This window comes from Mastacembelus armatus, chromosome 13, assembly GCF_900324485.2.
Source record: "Mastacembelus armatus chromosome 13, fMasArm1.2, whole genome shotgun sequence".
NCBI classification, from domain to species: Eukaryota; Metazoa; Chordata; class Actinopteri; order Synbranchiformes; family Mastacembelidae; genus Mastacembelus; species Mastacembelus armatus.
In genome coordinates, this window is record NC_046645.1 from 6061251 (window position 1) to 6084529 (window position 23279).

Sequence of the window (23279 nt, forward strand, 5' to 3'; positions counted from 1 at the left end):
TTCTTTACCGCATCCGCCTGCTGTCAACTAGACGCGCATGCGCCAACGACCCCAACAACAACGGTTCTTCCGGTCAAATATTTCAGAATAAAAGAAATATAAAGTCTAATTGACTATAAATGTGTATTGATTTTAAATCTGTCAGAACTTACAGTGTTGCTGACCTCAGCATGCAGTTTTTTTTTTCCTGTAACCCTTCATGCAGATTCAGATTTTGGGGATACTATTTCTTATGAAGTATAATTAAAGGGAATTGTAATGTAAGACACTACTGGATCTGGCTGCTGTCTATTAAGTGTTAAAAGGACACATACTGTAGCACTTCCACTGCAAACCACTCAAATTATTTTTTAATATTCAAATGCATCACATGGGCCATAAAATTCCAGAAGCTTAAGCTTCATCTTTGACTCTTTGGCATGGTGAGTTTCTAACTAATATGTCCACCAGATGTTGCTAATGTATAGCTGTGTGAATGGCAAAACATGCTGAAAGTTAAAATATGCACGTAAGTAACATCTGGAAACTGGGTGAATGACAAATAGGAAAAATGTAGACCTCTAGTCTTTGCATTGTTCATAATCATGTCAACAATAACCTATGACTTTTAGCTCTGTGACTGATTACTCAACAATATGATAACCAGAAAATTTCCACAGAACAATGTCCAAGTCCAAATCCTGCACACTTGCACCAGTCAAAGTTCACTTTATGCAATAAACCGTCCATGGGATATGATACACACCCTGTAGAGTAATACTGCAACATAGCATTATGTGTAAGTCATTTCTTTCTGGTTAAATAATTGAGACATTTGACTGGGTTTTATTTTGACTGTGTCTGGGTTTCTGGGCTCTCAGGGAAAGTTTAAGTGCTGACAAAATGGTTCAAGGCTTAACAGATGTTCTGAAGGAGTGGAAATGTCTGGAGGAGGAATATCAGCAACTTCAGGTAAGAAACAGAATCAAATCACTAAAAGCAGTCATGTTTTAATTAAAAATTAAACTTCCTGTAAAACTGCATCACTAATGCTTGGTTTCATGCAAAATGTCTTGGTTGTGCTTCAGATTGTCTGCCATTTCCCAAAAAGATGTTCAAATATTGAAATGATTGAGTAATCACCATGTTTCATTGGTTTCTAGTGTAACCACAAATTCTTATCATCCAGGAGACACACAGAATGTACTTAAAGAAACTTGAGGAAATTTCCGAACTACAAAACCACTGCTCTTCCTCCATTTCCCATCAGAGAAAAAGAGTGAAGGAGCTGTCACACGTAGTGAAAAAGTAAGTGTCCACACAAATTTACATGGACATAGTTGTACTTATTCAATAGAATATTAAATATTGACCAATACTACGCCAACTTGTCCTAATTGTACAAACATGTCTTGTTCTCTTATATCATCTATCAGATATGGCAAAGCACCTTCAGGAGAAGATGCAAAATATTTGGTTGAAATTAATGAGAAAATCAAGATGCGGCCAAATGCTTTCTTCGAAATGGAATCTTTTCTTCCGAAGGAAAATGGGTGACATCTGTTTATTCAGAAAATGAAATATGATTAAAATACATAAAATGTATTTATTATCTTACATTACATGATGATTTCACATTTCAGGTTATACCTCAATTTGGTTCTTGGAAATGTGAATATCACTCTTCTTAGCAAGCAGTCAAAGTAAGCTTTAAATTTGTATTTGCATGGTAACATATAGCCATTGCTTAATTCCCTAAATTGCACGTTTCTTTGTTTAATGAATTTCTACGTTTCACTAGTTTTGGAAAGTCTTGTATGTTTTACACTGAGTCTGGAATTTATCACATCTTTGTCAGATTTGCCTACAAAGACGAATATGAGAAGTTCAAGTTGTACCTCACAGTCATCCTTCTGCTGTTCTCCTTCATATGCTATTTCTTTGTGAACTACAGGTACTGAGGCATCATTTGTGTAGCTACAGCATACTGCGATAATGAACAGCTGCTCCAGTCTTGTCAGTCACATTGAGTTTATTTACATAATCCAAGTCTTATCTTTTGCCCGTCTGTAGATTTCTTGATGCAATCCTCAATTTCCTGCTGCTGTGGTACTATTGTACCTTAACCATCAGAGAGAGTATCCTCATCACCAATGGCTCCAGGTCAGCACATCCTACACTGTATATTTTATTAAACTATTATTAACTATATTTCTATTTAATATGCATATTTCTAAGTTAAAATATACTGTATATATTATTATAATGGAAACCGATAATTGTTTAAGTTATCTTTTTGCTTAATTAGCTGTAATTTCTTGAGCAAGTCAATAAAATATAATATAAAACTCTAATAAATAATAATAAATAAAATAAAATGTGTCCTATGTCTTAGAATCAAAGGCTGGTGGGTTTCTCACCACTATATCTCAGCTTTTTTGTCTGGTATAATGCTGACATGGTAAGTAGAGGAAAATTAAAACCTTAAACAACAAGTTAAGAAACAAAAGGAACTGTAAAGCTGTAATGCATGTGATACTTGCCCCTGGTTCTTATATACACTTGTTTTGGTTAGAGAAGAATATATCAATTAAATTGCTGTTTTCTTCTATTTCATACTTAAGGCCAGATGGAAACCTTTACAAAACATTCAGGAACCAGTTCCTTGCCTACTCCTTGTATCAAAGTAAGTTCAAAGTTCTTGAAAAACCTTAATTGCTCCATTTTCCAGACCAAACCAAAGCCTGATTTCTTTCATCTGGAACACACAGGTTTTGTTCAGTGTCTGCAATACTATTATCAGAGTGGATGTCTGTACAGACTACGAGCCCTGGGAGAAAGACACAACATGGATCTGACCGTCGGTGAGATAACACTGTAACACACCATGGATAAATCCAAGCCCAACATATCATAATTTAACGTGTGGCCATTTTTTTAAAGATTTTGAGTTTATCATGTCTGGGGCCTACAATAATAAACATGTGGGAGTAAAAACAAAAAACAAAAAAACAAAAACAAAAAAAAAACACAAACTCTTCTCTACAATCTATAATAATAAATAAACAGATGTGGGAGTAAAAAAAAAAACAAAAAACAAAAAAAAAACAAAAAAAAAAAACACAAACTCTTCTCTACAATCTATTCTTTTAGAGGGATTTCAATCCTGGATGTGGAAAGGACTGACATTTCTTTTGCCCTTCCTGTTTTTTGGCCACGTGAGTATTGTCTGACACTTGGAGAATGTGAACATGGACATTTTCTTCCAACTGACTGCTTATCTGTTTAAAAAAAAATCTTGCTTAGTCATGGTTGGCATAGTTTGAAGCAGGCAAGCTGATAAAATATGCTGATGTCATTGTGTTCCTAATAATTTTGGTGGAACCTTAGTTTGTCTCTGTTTGTTTTAGTAGATGCATATAATTCCCATTAAGTTTTACATGTAAGAAACCCTTAAATATTTCTGTTTTGTAGTTCTGGCAGCTCTTCAATGGCCTCTCTCTCTTCAGAATGGCTCAGCTCCCAGACTGTAACGACTGGCAGGTCAGTCCTGTCACAGTGACCATGTTTCACTCGCTCACCCTGTTCATGCTTTTATATAACACTTAACTACTAATTTGATTTTTTTGTTTAGATTTTTCTCACATTGACATCTAGTTATAAACTATATATTTACACCACTTGAGAAGTTCTGATCTGTATGGCAAGAATAGTGTGTTCATATTTTGTCAAATATCACTGACACTCTAGTGTTACATTATAATAAGTGTTAGTTTTGTTTGTTATCCCATTCGTTTTCTATTAATGATAAAACTATTGTACTTTTTCTGTATAGTTTCATAGTTTTTCTATGAAGCAGTCCTCTTTACAGTGCATATTTGAAAGTAACTCCACAGTATTTCTAAATACTACATCTATACCTTATCCCCCCTATCAAGGTCAAGTAAATAAAACTGAGTTAGACCTTTTTCACTAACTGGTGTGTTATTCTCTATATTCCATGTGATGACAGGTCTTTATGTGTAGTTTGTGCTTCCTCATTCTGTTCATGGGAAACTTCTTCACCACTGTTGCTGTGGTTCGTCAAAAGATCAAGAGCAGGAGTCAGAAGCCAAAGAGTCTGTAATACATATATAAAAAAAAGGTGTCTGCCAAATGATGTCTCACATGCGCCTCTTTAAATGAAAACTCATATCATCATTATGGCTGTCACTGTCAGTATTACTTATCATAGAAACTTTTCATGGGTCAGCTGGCAGTAATTACAAAACATGCATGGTAAATATATAAATATATAAATATATATAAATGTGCTATGGCCAATCAATCACCATTAAATTAATTTCTCCCTCCTATGGTGTTCTCCCTCTGTTTTCTTATCTTTGTATTATTAAGACCATTACTCTCATGGGCACAATCAATGAACAAAAATACCCTCCAATAAAATCTCTGCTTTTAAAGGCACACTACCCTTTGTGTGTGTATGTGTATATGGTTTGTGCCAATCTATTAGATAATGTTTCACTGAATAGTACTTTCTGGAGCAAAGTTACGTTCCACCAGCACTTGCTGGGGTCATGCTAGTCCCAGATTAGTACATTTACTTTTGATACCTTAGATACATTTTGGCATCAATGCTTCATGAACTTTTTCTTAGCTTAAGACTTACAAGGCAAGGCAAGTTTATTTATATAGCACATGTAGTACACAAAGGCAATTTAAAGTGTTTTACATAATGCTGGAAAGTGAACGTCATGACAGTAAAAAAAGATCAATGTGATAAATAAAAATAATAGAAGATAAAATAAGTTTAGGACAGATGTGTGCCCTCCTCAGTCTTCCCAACACAAACCTAGTTCACACCAGATGTTTAATAATTCTATCATGTGTCATGAGTTTTTTAAAATGAATGATTTGAATCCTTCTTTTGCTGCTGCTGCAGTCAAAAAACCTAACATTTTGTTGGGCCTGGCACTATGAACATTTACAGCCTTTACTTTGAGGACAGGTTTGATGATTCAGTATGTCAGGGATGAACTACAGTCTGTCCCTGTGGTTGGATCACATAGCCATGACCCTTAGACTGCTTCACCTCCACAGTTATTTATTATAACAGGCCATATGTACACACTGACATCAAGTACTCCCTTTATGGACCGGTCCAAGCCAAAAATAAATAAATAAATAAATAAAACGCGCCAGCAAACCGTAAAGATAAACACGATTACCTCAGCAAACCACTAGAGCAGATTTATTTATCTAGAAAACACGCAGCTACAATTTCTCAAGAACAGAAAACACGCCCCCAATAAGCTTCATATGTCCTTGACAGTGGTAAAGTCCTCCCCCGCCGCTAAGATAGAGTTGGTCTGATCCTGCATGGCGTAAACTTTCCTTCCGCGTCGAGCAGAGTCCTGTAAGAGAGAGGAGAGCCCAAGGTAGGTACTAAAGTAAACTCGACTTTCTGTGTTTTACGTCTTCCTTTAGCCTGTGACAGCCTGTGGCGTTTACACTTCAGCTGTTTTAGACTCACACACAAAGCAGAAACTTTGACCAGAGAGGGAAAATTCATCTTTTTAGCATGAGAGGAGCGCTGACTCCAGTGTTACACAAACTGAAACTCACTTCAAGTCCTTTTGTTAAAATGTAGTTTAAAATACCTCACTTTTAAGAAGCTCTGCTCATGACATACTTTAGAAAACGTTATTTTGGACTTTGGATTAGCAGCGTATTGTAATATCATGTGTTTAACCAGGGTTCCAGGGAATAGACAGGGCCCTAGTTTCAGCCCTGGTGGAAACCGGTGTGGATATCTACCCGTTACATAATTATTTGCTTTAAGCAGAAGAGGTTGGCTGTCAGATTGAACTTCAACGAACCTCACCCATGTCTGATTATCTATCATTTTAAATAGCTGAGATTACTGCCATTAAAGGTTATTTTAAGGTCTACTAACGTGGCGGCCAACAAAAAGCCTCACGTAATTTTGAATGAATGTTAGTCAGTGACAGGTGTGGGACACGGGACACAGGTGTGGGACACGGGACACAGGTGTGGGACACGGGACACAGGTGTGGGACTGTACTCACTGTGTCAGAGGTGGCAGCTTTTAAAAACAGTCTCTTATTTCAGCTCCTCTTCTTCCAGGCCTGAAGGCAAAACATCACAAAGGTAAACTTCAGATATTCCTCTTATCAGGAATAGCCACCACTTTAATGTTTTTGTTTTTTAGGGATGCACCACACATTCACTTTCTTTATGGATCTACAGGTTATTTTCTTGATTGTTTTGTCTATAAAATGTCACATGTATTCAGATTCTTTCATTTAACGAACAGTCCAAATATTCCTCTAAATACGTCATATTTATGGCAACGAAATACAAAAAACCCTCACTCTGGAACCAAAGAGTGTTTGGAATTTTTGCTTTACAAATAACCATAATAAATAGTTGCTGTTGATTAATTTTCTTACATTCAGTTAACAGAATATTTAGTGGCTTCCATCCTGTCATCTATTGAGCTTAAGCCACTATGTAAAAACAATGAGAGACATATAATAACTTAATTTGTATTTGGTGAAATAAGTAAAATTTGCCTGTGTTTTGTGTAGTCAAGTTATTATTTTCCTGTTATCACAGAATTTCTGACTCTGTGACACATTGTAGTCTGTATATACAACATACTTGTTTTTTCAGTTACTAATTGACCCCACTGGGTGATAGCATGGAGACTATATCACAATGGACAGGATGCACTAATTGCTTAAGTGATGTAGTTTTTCACCAGCATTTTAGCTTGGTGCTTGTTTTTCTTTGGTGGTCAGACTTAACATCAATTGGCATCTTATTAGGTACCAACAAACATATATTTCAATATTCTCGATCTAAATCTGGTTTACTATAACAACCCATTTTGAAAGCAGTTTCAGCCATGTTGCCTGTTTAAGGCAGATCATAGGACTATAAAAACTGTTCAATATCAGTTAAAAAAGGGACAGTATCTTTTATAAAAGAAGACTTTATTTCAGGGTGGTAGGTAGGTGAACCTAATAATTTGGCAAATGAGAGGCTAAGATTTTGTCAAGCACCTAATGCTCCCAAATCTCCATTAAATTTCTCTCCTAATAGACAACCTCTAATTACATTAATAAAAGTTTTGCTGTTACATAGTTTGTCAACCAAAAAGCCCTGAGTCTTTTACAACTATAAAATATCCTTAGTACATACAAGTCATCCAAAATGTTTGTGTGGTTATGCACATAATATATGAATAATGGGCAACAACAAAAATCTGCTTTGTAGCTATTATCAAGTAGCTACTATCAAAAACCCCAATCTTCAGTGAATTGTTTGCCTTTGTTTGAAATGTTGGCTTTATTTGCAGATGATCACCTATTGTAGCTCATTATCTCATTATAGAAACTGTTATACACAAAGAAGGAGATGGTAACATACTCATGTTCCATTAAAGAATGTCTATTAAGGAAAGTATTATTGATATGGTATGTTTATTCAGTCTGTTTGTCTTGACTGAAAGGTTTTTATCTGATAGTATTACAGTAGCCATGACATCAGTGTGACTGGGTTTGTTGCACAGCAACATCTGTACATGGTGGTTGAAGTGGTTTGCTTAATATATCAGTGACTCAGCGGTCTAGCAGTGAGCAGGGTAGAGCTTGAGTGAATGTGTACATATCCATGGCAAAAAAAGATGTCAAAGTGTACTTGAATTGTTTACCAGCCTGCTTAGAGAATCAAAGAAAAGCTGATGTCTTTGTTTTCAGTCCTTGAACCAAATTAAAACCTGAGAGCTCAGAACATGAAGTCCTCTCGTGCTCAGTGTGAATAGAGTTGCTGTTGTGGAAGCACAATGAGAAATTTTTAATGTACTGGAAGCCATTTCTTACAATGTTATATGGTATGTTGAACCAAATCTTGAGCCGTTTGTCCATTAATGCTTGCACAAAAGTTGCCCTTGTATGTTATAGATGTAGAATGTTTTTCACATATGTTAGCAATCATATTGTTCTGTGCAGCAGCTTAACCATTTTTATGCCCGAGTCCACTGTTTCGTTTAGTTGGAATTTTTAACTTTTACCCTCAGAAATTAAATGTATTTAAAATACAGATTGTAAAATAAAACACATTGTCTTTCTGACTTATATATATTCTAAATTGCAGGACTACAACTAATTATCTTAAAAATAAATCTTTTCATTTCTGCATTTTGTGTTATTTTGCACAAAATCATGAGAGGAATCATTATACAATTACATGAGCTGGGACTGGGAAAATTTTATTTGGTGATCATTTTATACATTTGACTTTGGTTTTTCCATGTTAGACTGGTCTAATAGCTGTGTTCTTACTATACTCCTGTAGCGTGTCAACATGTCAGACATGGACTCTGAGACCACCACACACACTGAGCCTGTGATGAGTGAAGAGGAGCCTCTTTTCAGCAACCTGGACCTCTTCCTCTTCTCCCTGATTGTCGGCCTTGTCATTTATTGGTTCATGTCCCGCAAGAAGCCTGAGCCCATCCCTGAATTTAAGAAACTCGACACACCGTGAGTATCTCACCTTTCTTGGTTTTTCAGATCTGACTGTTTTTTTGAGAAGTGAAGACTACTGCAAGTTTAAGAAACAATTCAAAGCTTTAAGCTGCCTCATACTGTGTTGGCTATTGTGCAGACTGTACAGATTCTGTTCAGGCTCTTGTTCTGTGTGTCAATGCAGTTACATCAAATCTTTGTTCCAATTCATGACAACAAAAGCTGCTTTTATTCTTAACAGATTTTGAATACTCAAAAAGGTTGTTGGAATAACTCATGTAATGAAATAAAAATGATTTTCTTGGTTTCATTGTTATTTTCATGTAGGGATTGCATTTCTCTGCATCATTACTCTTTTCTGTAGAATTTAGCCATGCTTCTAAGCACGTCCTCCAGTCAGCCATATTGTAATCATTATAAGGCAAGGCAAATTTATTTGTATAGCACTGTTCATACACTACGCAATTCAAAGTTCTTTACAAGGCATGTAATTACAATAAAAGTATGGAAAAGATCATCTAAAAACAAAGACATTTAACATAAAATAAATTTAAATCAAATAAAGTAAATTAAAATAAGATGTAAAAGCACATTAAGAAAACACGGATGAACAATTATTTGAAAGCAGCAGTAAACAACAGTGTTTTCAGTCCTGATTTGAAAGAGCTGACAGTTTGGGCAGACCTCAGGTGTTCAGGAAGTTTGTTCCACAAGTGAGGTAACTGAATGCTGCTTCACTTTGTTTGGTTCAGGTTCTGGGAACACACAGTAGACCTGTCCCAGAAGACCTGAGGGGTCTGGAAACCTCATTATAAATATGTATTAACACATATTTAACAGGCTCACCTAGAGGGACAGGCTTGGGTCATATGTTTGCTTTTAGGAATCACTATTATTGTTAATTTACCTCAGTTGCATATTTAGCAGTAACCTATGCCACTTCCTTTGCTGCCATGTTACACCTATAGCACCTTGAATTTCTTGACTAACAGGCTATAGATATCCAGTGGATGGACTTGGTTTTAGTGTGGTTAAAAAAAAGCACAGAAAGACACACTATGTACACTTTGTCACACAGACGATTTGTGACACTGAAAGTGTGAAATCATTGCTTTCAGTTCAGCTTTTGTCCCACAGACGTGACCTTCTGTGAGGGGAATTTCATTCACATTAGCCTTGCTGACCTCAGCTCCTTATCATGTTTGCTTGCCAAAATGACTTGACTCTTTTCTTAAGCCAGGCTTTCAATGATGCTAGTGATCTGTATGTTTATACAGGTTTTTGTTTTCATGGGTTTATTGTTGGTAAATGGTGTTGGAAATTGACATTTGTTATGTAATGTAAAATAAAAACTAGAACCATATTTTGTTCCTCATTGGAGATCAAGTGACTCTTGCATAATTTGTGTAAAAAGCTATAAAAAAGTATTCACATGGAGTTACGTGAGACATGTTCTTTACCTGAACACTTTCAAGGGAGTGTCTGGTTTATATGCTTCTGTTTAATGGTTAAAGTTTTTATGGCTGCCAGTTATTTTCTTGACTAGTTGATTCATCATTTTGACTCTAAAATGTCAGCAAATAGTGAAAAATTGTTATAGTTATAATTCAGTTTAAAGCAGCTTCTTTTTTTGTTTTTTTTCCAAATGCTAAAAAAAACCATCAGGTGATTTCAATTACTAATTCAGTTATCAAAATAGTTGTCAGCTGTATATGTTTCCCTCATTGTACAGTACTTATAGTCCTTTACATTGAAGAATGTAAGTGTGTATACTCCCAGTGCTCCGCCTGTATCTTAAAACACAAAAACTGCTGGAGAGAAACACTTTTTAATCTTTCTTTGGTTTCACTGTGTCAGTGTTGTCATTGCAGGGTCCCATGACAAGTATGTGAGAGTGCGTGGCTTAAACCTCTTGTAAATGTTCCACTAGTAGCAACCTTTGTTTTGTTTTTTTCTCCTCGTCTTTTTTTTTTTTTTTTTTATACACAGCCTCGCTCTGCTCTCACAAACTTACCTGATCTCTTTTTCTCTGGTCACTGCTTCTCTTCCTCTGATGCCAGCCTTCCCTCCTCTGTCTCTTCCCTTCACCACTTATCAGTGAAGTGATGGAGGCTTGGCTTGATTTCAATGGACTCTCCACTGGCCACATTTTCACTCCCTTCCCAACCACAATACAATTTCTTTGGTCACCAGGATAAAGCTACAGGCCAGCAGCAGCCTGAGCCCGAGGCCTTATGTGGTTGGGTGAATGGAGACAATTTTGGATGCGGAGCAATGGAGATCCTGACCATTTGTGTGAAAACAGGACATTGGCTAGAACGGGGAAAGACCCATGGAGGACATGTTTTGCTTTGGGGAGAGTTTATATCTATTTAAGGCGGGAATACAGGAAGGGAACGTGGAGCAATACAAGCTCCAAGCTGGTCTCCCCTCCCCTTAAAGTGAGCAGTGGTTACCTAACTGTTACGAAGGGGGCGTAGTCTTCCATGTCTTTCCTGTGCTTTTGTTTTTGGCCCTGAACCCATTTTGAAAGTTCCCCAGAGAGCAAACGTGGAAGGTGAGCCAAGCTGCTTTTCTGAGTCCTGTGCAAAGGTGGAAAGTTGAGGAAAAAGACAAGCAAACCTTTCTTTGCCCTGGGTTACTTTTTTAAATTCTTCTTCCCCCACTGTCCTGTTTTTTCCTTTTTCATGAGTGTGCGGGCTGAGCAGCTCTGCCATTGGCGTAGGGCCATGTCACAAATGCAATCCTTTTATGATAAATGAGGTTGCCATAGCAATGACATTCCCCTCTCTCCTCCAATGGGATGGGGGCGGGGGATACTTCAGAAAAAAACTGCCATTCACAGCACTGCCCCCCCTCCACCGAGGACTTGCTGTGATTACCATCCAAAATCTTAGAATTGATCTTGTAGACTTTTTTTTTCCTCACACCTTTGAGGCTAGAGAGGAAAAGGGGCGGAGATGAGGAGGAAGGCATTTTCAGCCAAAAGTGGTTCAGTCTGTGTTTCTCTGAGTTAAAACTGTGGGTATGCAGCTCAGCTACTTTTTATGGGAAAGTCAGTTTCCCACCATTGTGTCCTCAGCGGTTGCCAGACACTGACAGGGCTTGTAGGCTGCTGTGCTGTGTGTGTGTAGTAGAGTTTCTGTGTGTGGAGAACAGACGCTGCTGGCTTCAGAGCGGAAGAGGAAAAGGGGGAGTTCAGATCGTGTTGGAGCGTCTTAGGTGAAGACAGGCAGCGCTTCAAATCCTGTGAATGTCCGGCTGCCTTTCTGGACTGGTTTAATTTTTTCATCCTGTGGTTGTGGAGTGTGGGCGTCCTGCTTTTAATTTTGAGCGTGGTGGTTCCCGGAGTGGCTTGGCCAGCGGTACTAGTGGCAGTGGTGAGCTACAGGGCTGCATGCCATGGGCTGTGTCTTCTCCCTGCCAGAGGACAGGAGAGATGCTGCTGAGAGGTCAGTAACGTGTTTGATTTACTGCTTCTTTAAAGCCCAGTAAGGTGTTTTAATGATGCTTTGTTGAAATCTAAACATTTGCCACCAGCTATTGTTCAGTCCATCAGGTAGTTTGGTAGCACAGATCACATTGGTTTTTTTGAATGACAGCTAATGAAACTACTGAACTTGTGGCTTGTTTCAAAAGTAAACTCCATGCAACATGTAGTCACTTATTTTATGTTTTTTTTAATTTTTTTATTCAAAGACTGGTTTGATAGTGGTTTCAAATATCCTCCAATGTTCCCAGTTGAATATGTAAAATGGGTGATAACATCTGACTGCAAACATAATTTAATCATTGGCTCTTCTGTTCTCCTTTTCTGACAAGCTCAGAGTTGAACACTGTGTGCAACATTGAGTTGTACATTTCCAACCTTGTTTTATTTTAATTTGTAAACATGCATAGCATGAAGTTTGAGTTGGTGTGACTAAATGGAAAAATGTGTCATTGAATGTAGCATGAAAATCACATCCATGTTTGCATTTGGCCATTTTGCACAGAGGGAAAACTGAACTGACTCGGTGTGATTGTTTGAAAAGGCTTTAGCTGCTGCATAGAGGATGATCTCTGGGTATTTGGACTAGACTGTAAATAGTTCAAATGACTAAAAGCACAGGTTTGTTTTAATGTTGGACTCAAGCATTTGCTGAAAGGAAAAGATACTTAAGAGGACGTGCAAATGGGCTGAATTCTCAAAGGCTACTTGGCATTTAAGTACTTCCTCAATAAAAATGTTACTTCTTGAGTTCAGCTTGCAGTCCTAGCTTTTTACTTTATTCATGTTAAAGGGATACTAACATTGAAAAACAGCTGCAAATACAACTTCATCTGCTTTGCATAATGTTAGTCAGTTTCAGCTACTGTCACAGCATTGTTGTGTTGTCAACTCTCCTTGTCAACTTATGCTTCATTTTTCACATGCTCCAAGATACTTGCATTTGTTGTCACAGTATTCAGGTACTGCATAGTCCCCACTAATGCTGCTGTTTTTTTTAATGATGCACAAAAAAGCCCTCTCACTTTTAAGTGGCTGTGGAGCCAGTGGGCTGATAACACCTCAGACTTCCTGTTAAAGGCATCAGGAATGCTTCAGCTTGGAGGCAAAGGCTTGTTTCAAATTTCAATCAGGAATTTACACTTTGCTTCAGACTGAGACGCGTTCACCACAGGGGGCCTGTTTTTAAGGCATCGACCCCATATGCCCGCCCACTGCTGTTCCTCGAGGGTTTCATAGCGTCTTTCACTAACTCTGTGTTAGTGACTAAATGGAATCAGATGCTCTTGGTGTATTATACCTTTATACTAAACACTGTATAGACAACAGGTAAATTTGTTCTATATGTCTGGTATCTGTTTTATAGCCCAGATCATTTTCAGCAAATTAACATTAACTTTCTTTCTTTCTTGTATCTCTGTATAGTGAAAAATGGAAATATATTCATGTAACATTACTAATTCTGCTTGTAGTTGTGTATAGCCTTTTGATTCATTGAGTTGCAGCTGTCCACTTTGATCCGGGATGAAGCGCCTTTGCCTTTTATTTGCTTCAATAATAAATTATGGGTTTTGTATCCCTTTTACACACTGATGTTTTGATCAGTTCTCTTGTAAATACATCTGAATCAAGCTTATAAATCTGTGATGATTATGTATTTTCCCTCTCATCTGATATCAAATTGCAGAAAATATACTCATGCTCAATACGTGCTTGTAGACAGAGTTACCATGACTGTTGTTAAGTGGCTGCTGAGTCACCACTCTGCTACTGCATGTTGTAAGAATGGAACTTACAATCTAGGAAATTTGAGCATATTGCCCAAGAGTTGGTGCTAAACATTTATTTAGATGCTGATTGTTTAAAATTTTTTCATATCATGCTTTGTTGTAGGACTGGGCAATGTGGCTTAATAGCCCACTATTAATGAGGATATAGTCAATAAATGAAAATGTAGACTTATAATCTTGCTCTGCTTTAACTGTCTTGGGACCTTTTACATAGAAAATAATTAAGTAGTTAAACCCACTGAACAGTGTTTGACTGAAAAAGTCTTCACTTCTTTCTAAAGGAACTGCAGTCATTTGTAGAGGAAATCATTTTAATTGACCTTTTTTAGTTTTACTTCAAACCTTAAGTGTGCTATTTAAATTATTAGTCATTATTTCCCCCAGCTTTTATATATAAGTGAAAAAAATAAATAATTAAAACTCTAATATAAACAATTTTTTATTAATGTACAGTGTTTAACAATTGTGGCTATAGTATGTTATAAAGCATTATTTAAATGTTTCTGGTGTGTTAAAGAAGTGCTATGTGATGTAAACTGTTACATAAATGCTTTTCTAATGCTGATTATGGGTTTGTTTACATCAGTAATATTTTTGAGTTCTGTCGGGCAATAAGTTATGATCAGCTGACAATCCTCTCCCCAAATAGTCCTGTTTATTTATTTTTTAATTATTAAATCAGTCGCAATGTGTTATTGATTGTAACTCAAATTTATATTGGTCAATGCGTTGACAATTGTGACCTCAGGTTATTAAAATACTCAAATTATGTGACTACCTTGAAAAGTGTTTTCTACTTGAATTCATGTATACAGTATTTTCCACGGCTGTCACTGCAGGTGGACAATAGTCATGTTAAAAGTCAAATTGTGTCTGTGTTTAGTCTGAAATTATTTATTTACAAGTCAAATCTGGGTTTTTTTTTTGTTTGTTTTTTTCAGAGCACCCACCACAAGAGACACAAGTTTTATTGAGAAAATGAAGAAAACAGTAAGTTTAACAATAACTCAGTCTCCTTAAACAATAATGTTCTTACATTCTCCAAGAGTAGTTTTGTTGCTGTTACTCAGTTTTTAACCTTGAAGATATCTTCCCCAATTACTATGTTTTAGTCAGTTTAGTTTTTTTTTTTTTTTCCCCCCCGTCAGCTTGCAGCCCACAGTTTAGAATCAAGATTCAGTAAAATTACTTTTCCTCCCCTTCTCCTCTATGAATAACAAATATTAATATGATATGTCTCTAGTGGTCTCTGGTAATGTCTGTGGTTTTACATTTGTTTTGATTTTGATGTTCCTCTGTTTTCAAGCCAGCCTTGAAGAAAAAAAGCCTTGGCTTTGAATCATGTGGTTTTGCAGCAAATAGTTTGGATACCATGTTGGTTGTAGAGAAGAACTTTGGTCTGCAGCACTATTTAAGTTTGACTGTTTTTCTTTATGAATTATCACAGCATCATTGTAGACAAGAAAATAAAATGCAAGTCTCATAAATGCATATACAGACGGTAGTGTTTATGTAAAGAGAAGCTACGTTGGAGAAAGGTGTAATTTGAACCCAAAGCTGTAAGTCTTTATTTATACTTTTGGTAGGTAGCTTTTACATGCTACATGTAAATGGTTTTCTGTCAATTTGTAAACAGAGCAAGAACATCATTGTGTTCTACGGCTCACAGACGGGCACAGCAGAAGAATTTGCTAACAGGCTCTCCAAAGACGCTCAGCGTTATGGCATGAAAGGAATGGCTGCCGATCCAGAGGAGTATGACATGGTAAGTTGCCATGATGGTACAACATACAAACTACAAGGTTAAAATTGACAGAAGTCCTTCTTATGCTTGAGGATGATGAAAGAGCAGAAACCCATTAACAGTTTATAATAGCTGCCAGGGGAAAAATCTATCATTTGTATAATAAATTCATTATGCAGTAATTAAGCAAGACCAGACTAGTGAGTCTGAAAATACCCGGGGACAGCGCACACTCATATCAAAATGTTATTTCATTCACAATAATACAAAGTGCACACTATTATGAGTTCAGACTTTGTTTGAGAATGTGTTGCAACACACCAGTAACCAGTATAGACAGAGATAATACACTTTGATTTGGACGGCATACAGTTTGTAAAAGCATCCAGGTTTGCTGACAGTGCAGCTCTTGATACAACTGATCAGACAAAACTTTCTTAAAACAGTTATTCCTTCAGCACTCACTGTCTGCAATTCTGTTGTCTTATGTTCTAGGGGGAACTTTCCCGTCTGTCCGAGATTAAAAACTCCCTTGCCATATTTTGCATGGCCACATATGGTGAGGGAGACCCAACAGATAACGCCCAGGACTTCTATGACTGGCTGCAGGAAAATGATGATGAAGACCTGTCTGGACTAAACTACACTGTGAGTCTTTATGCTCCAGTTTTGTTGTAAAGCTGACAAATTTGCAGAAACCCTGGGACTTGTCATGAATACATCTTAGTAAACAGAGGATAATATAATTCCAGTTTATTAGGCACAACACAAAGCACAAAAAGGGCCAGCAAAATGCTTCGTGTCAGTGGCCACACATTGTGGTGCATTATGTTTTACTTTTGTGTGTGTCATTGATCTATCAGTTATTTTCCTAGTTTATTGATTAAGACACAAAAGCTATTTGTTCTGGTAATTCATAACATTAAGCCCTCTAGCAACTGGCATTTTCTCTAAAGAATTACCTAAATTATTGATTTTTTTTTTTTTTTTTTTTTTCAAATGGTTGCTGATCAACCAGTTGATTAAACTGCTCTTTATTGCCGCTGTAGTTTACTGTGATCACAAGTAGATTTTGCCAAGTTAAAATCATATGAACTGAGTTGATCTAACAGTATTTATATGGATGAATGTCTAGTTTTTTCATTGCATGCATTCTGTTTTGCTTCTGTTCACCTTCCCACTATAACAATGAGAAGGTCATTCAGCTTTTAAAGAATGAAAATGATTTGACATTTTCTACAGATAATGTTATGTGGACATTTGAATAGCTGGCTTGCACTACTGGCATCTGCAGGCTGGATATGCATTACTTGTTTAATGAACTGTTTGGTCTGTGTGGACGTGTGTGCCTTTACTGGGGTGCAGCATCCCTGGCCCTGTATCGGTAAATTCTTGGGCACAGTTTCATCCTTTTTTTTTTTTTTTGTGGTCTTTATCACCTGACTACTTAACCTTTTTAACTTCTCCTGTAAGGCATTATTCAGTATGGCACTTTGATTTCATTCTGTATTTTAGTAGAATAAAACACATGATGCCTAATGACAACATTTTGATAATGTTCACCATTAAACATCTGCACTGGTTAACTGACTTACAACAAGAGATCACTTTTTTGGTTACTTGTTAGCAACTACTGCTAAAAAACTGAAAACCTAAACTTTATGTTCTCTCAGTTCCAGTTTAACTTGTTGCATTTAGCAATGATCACTGACAGATTCTGTTCTGTCCTTTAGGTATTTGCTCTGGGCAACAAGACATATGAACACTACAATGCAATGGGAAAATATGTTGACAAAAGACTTGAAGAACTGGGAGCCAAGCGCATTTTTGATCTTGGTTTGGGAGATGATGATGGCAAGTAAGTGAGTGATCAATGCTCTGAGCCTAAAAACAAAATACTGACCTCAGTTTTCTCCAGGTGTGGAGCACCACAATCAGTTATCCTTTAACTACATGTTAGACAGCTGAACCTGGGTGTCAGCTTCTTTTAGCACACTCAAACTGTTGAAATCCAGTATGGTGTGAATCTTACTAAATGTATTATGCCCTTAGTGGATTACCCCAATACTTTTTGAATGTTGTATGGAAGAACTGGGAGCCAAGTGGGTCTTTCAAGCCAGGACAAATGCACACAAGATGTGTCATGATTTAAACTGAGGGATTAACTATACGTTTTCCTTTTAGCCCCAAACCTGTTAAAAGCCCAGTATGTCTAGATTCAGTTCTGAGATGTATTGAAAATTGCAGTGTGTCAGGAGAGCTTTTTATTTTCAGTGGGTGGGACAACCCATTGTTGTTGTAAATAAAACTTCTGGTTTAGTCAGCTCCTTTGAACAAATGTTAATTGAAACGTCCTGGTTTTGTTTTTCAGTCTGGAAGAGGACTTCATTTCTTGGAGAGAACAGTTTTGGCCGGCTGTCTGCGAGCACTTTGGAGTGGAAGCCTTAGGAGAAGAATCAAGGTGCATTCATCATTTCACATATGTTTATTATTTGTTTACATTGTTTTTTCAGTATTTGTATTAACTGGTCTTGTTTACCTTTTTTACTCATCTTACCAGTTATTTTGGCCATAATGTCCATGCATGAACATCCATCAAATGGTCCATCAAATGATTTTACTGGAAAAGCACTATTTTTAACAGATACTAGTAAAAAGGCAAAGTTTATTTTGATTGACATGCAATATGAATCAGGCCATATCTGGTTTACATGATGAGCCTCACCCATCTGTATGTGAAACCCTGCTACAAGTGAGCAATGCACAAACCTCCTTCAGAACACCAATTGTTATTTGGTTTCCCTTATAGGATAGATGGTACTATATATACGTAGTGTATGAAGTGGCTAACTACAAATTATTTTCCCTGACAGTATACGACAGTACGAGCTGAAGGTGCACACAGACATCAACATGAACAAAGTGTACACAGGAGAGATTGGCCGCCTGAAGAGCTTTGAGATCCAAAAGCCGTAAGTACTGTAGTAGAGCCACTAGTCACCAGAAGTCCTTCATCATTAAACTGCTGTTTGCTCAGACATTGCTCACAATTCACCTACATTTCTAACCAAAAAATTAATAAAGCTTTCTGCCCCCTAGTGGACACAGAAGCATATTTCTGCAGCTTTTGTAATCAAACCTTAAAGTTTGAGTAATCCCTGGAAAATCACTTCTTTTCTTTTTTTCTTTTTTCTTTGGAGCTGCTTTTTTTACATTTAAGTGGTGCATTTATTCTTTATTTATAGGCCCTTTGATTCGAAAAACCCTTTCTTGGCTGCAGTTACTGTCAACCGCAGACTCAACAAAGGTGGTGATAGACATCTTATGCACCTGGAGCTAGACATAACAGGCTCTAAGATCAGGTAAGACTGTTTGGATGCTCTGATTGTTTTGTTTTAAGGTTTCATGAATCAAGGTCAAAGTGTCATTTTTTTTCACATTCTGTGATTTTAGATATGAGTCAGGAGATCATGTTGCTGTTTTTCCTACAAATGAAGCTGCATTGGTGAACAAGCTGGGACAAATCCTTGGAGTGGACCTTGATGTGGTTATCTCTCTCAACAACCTTGATGGTATGGCATTGAAAACCCGAAGCACCTTGACTTGTCCCTATCTTGTCCCTCAAATGTCTCACAAAATCCTTACGATCCAGATAGTCCCAAAGGTTATATTACTGCAATTAGATATTATTGCTGTAATATGGAGTGTAGACTTGTGTTATGAATTAGATGGACGTCATCAGATAGGCTTGGTTGTTACATAAGTGACAATTAAGGCAACTTCTGTTCAGAGTCAACATTTAAAGGAAATTAAATTGAATGCATCCAACAATGAAATGCTTACTACAAAATAACACTTGAACAATTTGTAGTTTTTAAATTTTGAGGAATGGGCCAAAAATAAAGTTTGTGTTTTTCAGAGGAGTCCAACAAGAAGCACCCTTTCCCTTGTCCCACCACCTACCGCATGGCCCTCACTCACTACCTGGACATCACACATCCTCCTCGCACCAACGTCCTCTACGAGCTGGCACAGTACGCCTCTGACCCCAAAGACCAGGAGAACATGCGCAAGATGGCCTCCTCCTCACCTGAGGGCAAGGTCTGTCAGGGGTGGTAAAGATTCACTGGTGGTGGTGTTATGAAAAATACTGACTGTGTACTTGTGATGTCTTTTCAACTATTTCTCACCTGTTGTACGTTATTGTCTTTCTGTTGCTGCCTCTCTACAGGCACTTTACCAGAGTTGGGTGTTGGATGCCAGTAGAAACATCCTCGCCATCCTGGAGGATATGCCATCTTTGCGGCCTCCCATTGACCACCTGTGTGAGCTTCTACCTCGTCTCCAGGCTCGCTATTATTCCATTGCCTCCTCCTCAAAGGTAATTCTCTGTTTAAATCACCCAGGAAGGGCTGGGAAAAGAAAAGCATGGCATATCTTTTAATTCTTTTAATCTGTGTATTATAAGAGTGGGTTGTTAGTAGCTCTCTTCTGCCCCTTAGGTGCACCCCAACAGCATCCACATCTGTGCCGTAGTGGTGGAATACGAAACCAAGACTGGCCGCATCAACAAGGGAGTTGCCACCAACTGGCTGAAGAACAAACTGGTCACAGACAATGGCCACAAATCCACCGTTCCCATGTACATCCGCAAGTCTCAGTTCCGCCTGCCCTTCAAAGCCACCAACCCAGTGATCATGATTGGCCCTGGGACAGGAATCGCTCCCTTCATGGGCTTCATCCAAGAGAGGGGCTGGCTCAAACAGCAAGGTATTTACAGACACTGTGGGCATGGGTCTGTGTTTTTGTTTGTTTGTTTGTTTGACTTCACCTTGTCTCCTATCTTATCACAAGAAAAGAAAAGGGAGGTGGAAGACCATGACTCGTCTTTTTCTTTCATTGGCTACACCACAGCTGATGAAAAATTAAGAACAGTGTTGGGATACAAGTTAGCATTGCTGTTTTCCGTGAAAACACGTAAACATAAAAGCCAAGTCTGACCGTTCTTTTTGTGCATGTTGGCCTATTCAGACCAGTTGCACAGTGAATATAGCCCACATCACTGAATAGACACTTAGTCTAAGCAAATTAGGTTGCTTTAAGTCAAATTGTGAGTGTGCTTACTATTAATTAGACTCGAAAACACAAAGTCTGTGACTGATTAGGTCCAACAGTGACTTGATGTATTTATAGCCTAAAAGAAAGAATACAAAAATCAGCACATGGGAAATAACCAATGTTTTCATTTTTCTTCACAGGAAAGGAGGTTGGAGAGACGGTGATGTTTTTTGGCTGCAGACATAAGAATGAGGATTATATCTACCAGGAGGAGCTGGAGGAAGCAGAGAGCAATGGGGTCCTGACGCAGCTTAATGTTGCTTTCTCCAGAGACCAGGAGCAAAAGGTACAGCCATCTATTTTCCATATTAAACCAACTACTTCAACTAGGCCATCTACTGTACAGCATAAAAGTGTGAGCTGAAACTATCACAGCAAAACCTAATTGTATAATGTAGCAAATGGGACACCCAGTGGCTGTTAATGATATTGTGCACAATAAAAAATGTAATCTTTAAGTTATTTAAAGGAATAAGTCAGTCAGATCTCTGTTAAACAAGCCACAATTAATGTGAATATAAGTGTAGAGAATACTGTATATTATTTGTGTCTGTGTGTGGAATTTGAGCTTGTAAACCAATTACACCTAGAATATTTTCTTTCATTCTCTAAAATAAAGGTGTATGTACAGCATCTCCTGAAGAAAAATAAAGAACACATATGGAATCTGATTCACTCAGACAACGCTCATATCTACATCTGCGGGTAATTCAATCATTTGCAATAAATGAATACTTACTGTCATGTCGTTGCATCCATTTAATGAAACGGTACTGACTTTCATCCTTGAGTTTAAGTTGTGACTGCTGTTGTTGGCTGATATCACTATTTTTCATTAAACTGAAATGTCTTCTTGGACACCCTGAAATGTAGGTTATTTAAAAAAAAAAAAAAAAAACCTGTAACCATGACAGCCAGACACCTAAAGCAATCTCTTTCCTGGTTTAGAGATGCAAGGAACATGGCCAAGGACGTGCAGGCGGCCTTCCACGACATTGCAGAAGAGCTCGGAGGCATGACGCGTACCCAGGCTACAGATTACATCAAGAAACTGATGACCAAGGGACGCTACTCACAAGATGTCTGGAGTTAAAGTGTTTCAAACCCAACCTCACTCTCACTACTCAAGTGGTGGTTTTAACTTTTCTATTTTGTTTTGTTTTATGAGGACTGATTCTCAAAAGCAGTAAACAGTTGTTTATACTCACCTGGTTTGTGAAAGCTACAGTAAGTGTAAAATCATGAGGCAAACCCTACCTCAGCAGGATTTAATAAACCCAGTCAGAAATTTCAATCTATAGTTCCTACTTATGTGTGCTATATTATGTACCTGGACCACCAGCCTGGATCTGCTGGCGTCCTAACTTGAACTGTGGTCTCAGACCAAACAAGTTAACCAGTCTGGTTTCCAGAAACCATTAAGGAGATATGAATGAATACATTTGTGTAATTGGGTGTTGACTGCAGCTTTGGGTTTTGAGGATTAGATGTAGGAACCTTCTATCTTGATGAAATGAAACATGTTGACACGTAAATGCAGCCAAGAGTAATGTTCATTTCAGATTTAATTTTTTACACATTTTCATACCACATTAAAACTAAGTGCATCTGTATGGCTGTACAGGTTCTTAAATTGATGGTGACTCAAAGTAGAGAAACTGTTTTAGTGGGATAAGGACACACTGATCCCAGCCTCTAATTGTACATAATATAACTCCACTGTGAACATGAAGTTGAACCCTTAGGAAGGTTATTCAGTTTGACATCTTGTGATGTTTGTTACTTTCATCAAACTGATTAACAGACTGTAGCTGTAACACCAGAGCAGATATTATATCATACATCTAAGTGAATATGTTGAGTGCAGTGTGTTTCTGTTGCAGCCCCAGTTCTGAGAGGGATTTTAGATATGGTGCAGACTTTAGTTACTCTCAGAGCTGATCTAGTACTTTTAAATGTACTTACAATACATGTTGTTTTTAAGCATTGTGAAAATTCTGAGGAAAATGTTTGGTGTAACAAGCTGCCATTATAGGTACAATAACACTTAACTTTGCTTTCACAAGGGATTTTGCCTTTTATGCATAAAATGTGCAGAGATGTGAAGCAAAGTAGATAATTTATGGAAAAAAAACATGATTATATGCATTTGTTGGCTTCCCGAATGGTGAAACTGTCAGTTTAGTTTTTTTTTTGTCTGATCACATATGCAGTCTGTCATTACTCATGCCAATACTTTAGTGTGAATGTTGGGAGTTTGAGAACGTCAGCGACTCAGCTGAAGTGCAGTCTGTGCCTTTTCAACACTGCCTTACGTTTCAAGTTAACATTGAAAACCTGATGTCACTTTTCCTTTTTAACATGTTTTCTTTCATGCTAAATTTTCATAGAAAGGCAAATTTAGCTGAGACACTTTAACCAGCTCTGTCACTTTTTTTAATTTTACTTTATGATGTAATTATTTGATTGTATTTGGGCATTTTTTTTTAAATGAATAAAATTGCTATAATTTGTTGGGTTAATGTCTTTGTTTGTAATTACATGTTAAACTCACAACATTGAAACACTGGAGTAGCACTGGTGTTCCAACAGCTTGCAAACTA

At 37.4% G+C, this 23279-nt stretch overlaps 2 protein-coding genes across 5 annotated transcripts; both read left to right on the forward strand.

The window, feature by feature from the left end:
* The first annotated feature begins 21 nt into the window (after positions 1 to 21).
* On the forward strand, positions 22 to 4294 carry tmem120ab (transmembrane protein 120Ab). Its single transcript, XM_026292737.2, has 13 exons — positions 22 to 778; positions 861 to 951; positions 1169 to 1287; positions 1416 to 1532; positions 1623 to 1682; positions 1838 to 1933; positions 2053 to 2142; positions 2375 to 2440; positions 2604 to 2665; positions 2751 to 2843; positions 3133 to 3197; positions 3454 to 3522; positions 3992 to 4294. The coding sequence occupies exons 2-13, from the start codon at positions 883 to 885 to the stop codon at positions 4103 to 4105; spliced, it is 1020 nt and encodes a 339-aa protein (XP_026148522.1). The 5' UTR covers positions 22 to 778; positions 861 to 882; the 3' UTR covers positions 4106 to 4294.
* Positions 4295 to 5310: 1016 nt separating this feature from the next.
* On the forward strand, positions 5311 to 23190 carry porb (P450 (cytochrome) oxidoreductase b). 4 transcript variants are annotated; one of them, XM_026292701.1, is made up of 17 exons: positions 5343 to 5417; positions 6112 to 6150; positions 8362 to 8549; positions 14756 to 14804; positions 15451 to 15579; positions 16054 to 16206; positions 17292 to 17416; positions 17930 to 18019; positions 18432 to 18530; positions 18804 to 18920; positions 19012 to 19130; positions 19478 to 19659; positions 19790 to 19939; positions 20061 to 20328; positions 20817 to 20962; positions 21296 to 21381; positions 21625 to 23190. In XM_026292701.1, exons 3-17 carry the CDS (start codon positions 8371 to 8373, stop codon positions 21767 to 21769), a joined length of 2037 nt encoding a protein of 678 aa, XP_026148486.1. In that variant the 5' UTR covers positions 5343 to 5417; positions 6112 to 6150; positions 8362 to 8370; the 3' UTR covers positions 21770 to 23190. The 4 variants fall into 4 exon arrangements, with proteins under 4 accessions (XP_026148496.1, XP_026148486.1, XP_026148504.1 ...); XM_026292719.1 differs by having other exon boundaries at positions 5364 to 5417; positions 6127 to 6150; XM_026292711.1 differs by lacking the exon at positions 6112 to 6150 and having other exon boundaries at positions 5311 to 5417.
* The last annotated feature ends 89 nt before the right edge of the window (positions 23191 to 23279 follow it).

Coding starts and splice junctions, on each gene's coding strand:
- tmem120ab (XM_026292737.2), top strand. CDS start 883: ATGGTTCAAGGCTTAACAGATGTTCTGAAGGAGTGGAAATGTCTGGAG. Junction 1,288..1,415: donor CTGTCACACGTAGTGAAAAA/GTAAGTGTCCAC, acceptor ATCATCTATCAG/ATATGGCAAAGCACCTTCAG. Junction 1,683..1,837: donor CTTCTTAGCAAGCAGTCAAA/GTAAGCTTTAAA, acceptor CATCTTTGTCAG/ATTTGCCTACAAAGACGAAT.
- porb (XM_026292711.1), top strand. CDS start 8,371: ATGTCAGACATGGACTCTGAGACCACCACACACACTGAGCCTGTGATG. Junction 16,207..17,291: donor TGTCTGGACTAAACTACACT/GTGAGTCTTTAT, acceptor TCTGTCCTTTAG/GTATTTGCTCTGGGCAACAA. Junction 19,940..20,060: donor CCATTGCCTCCTCCTCAAAG/GTAATTCTCTGT, acceptor TCTGCCCCTTAG/GTGCACCCCAACAGCATCCA.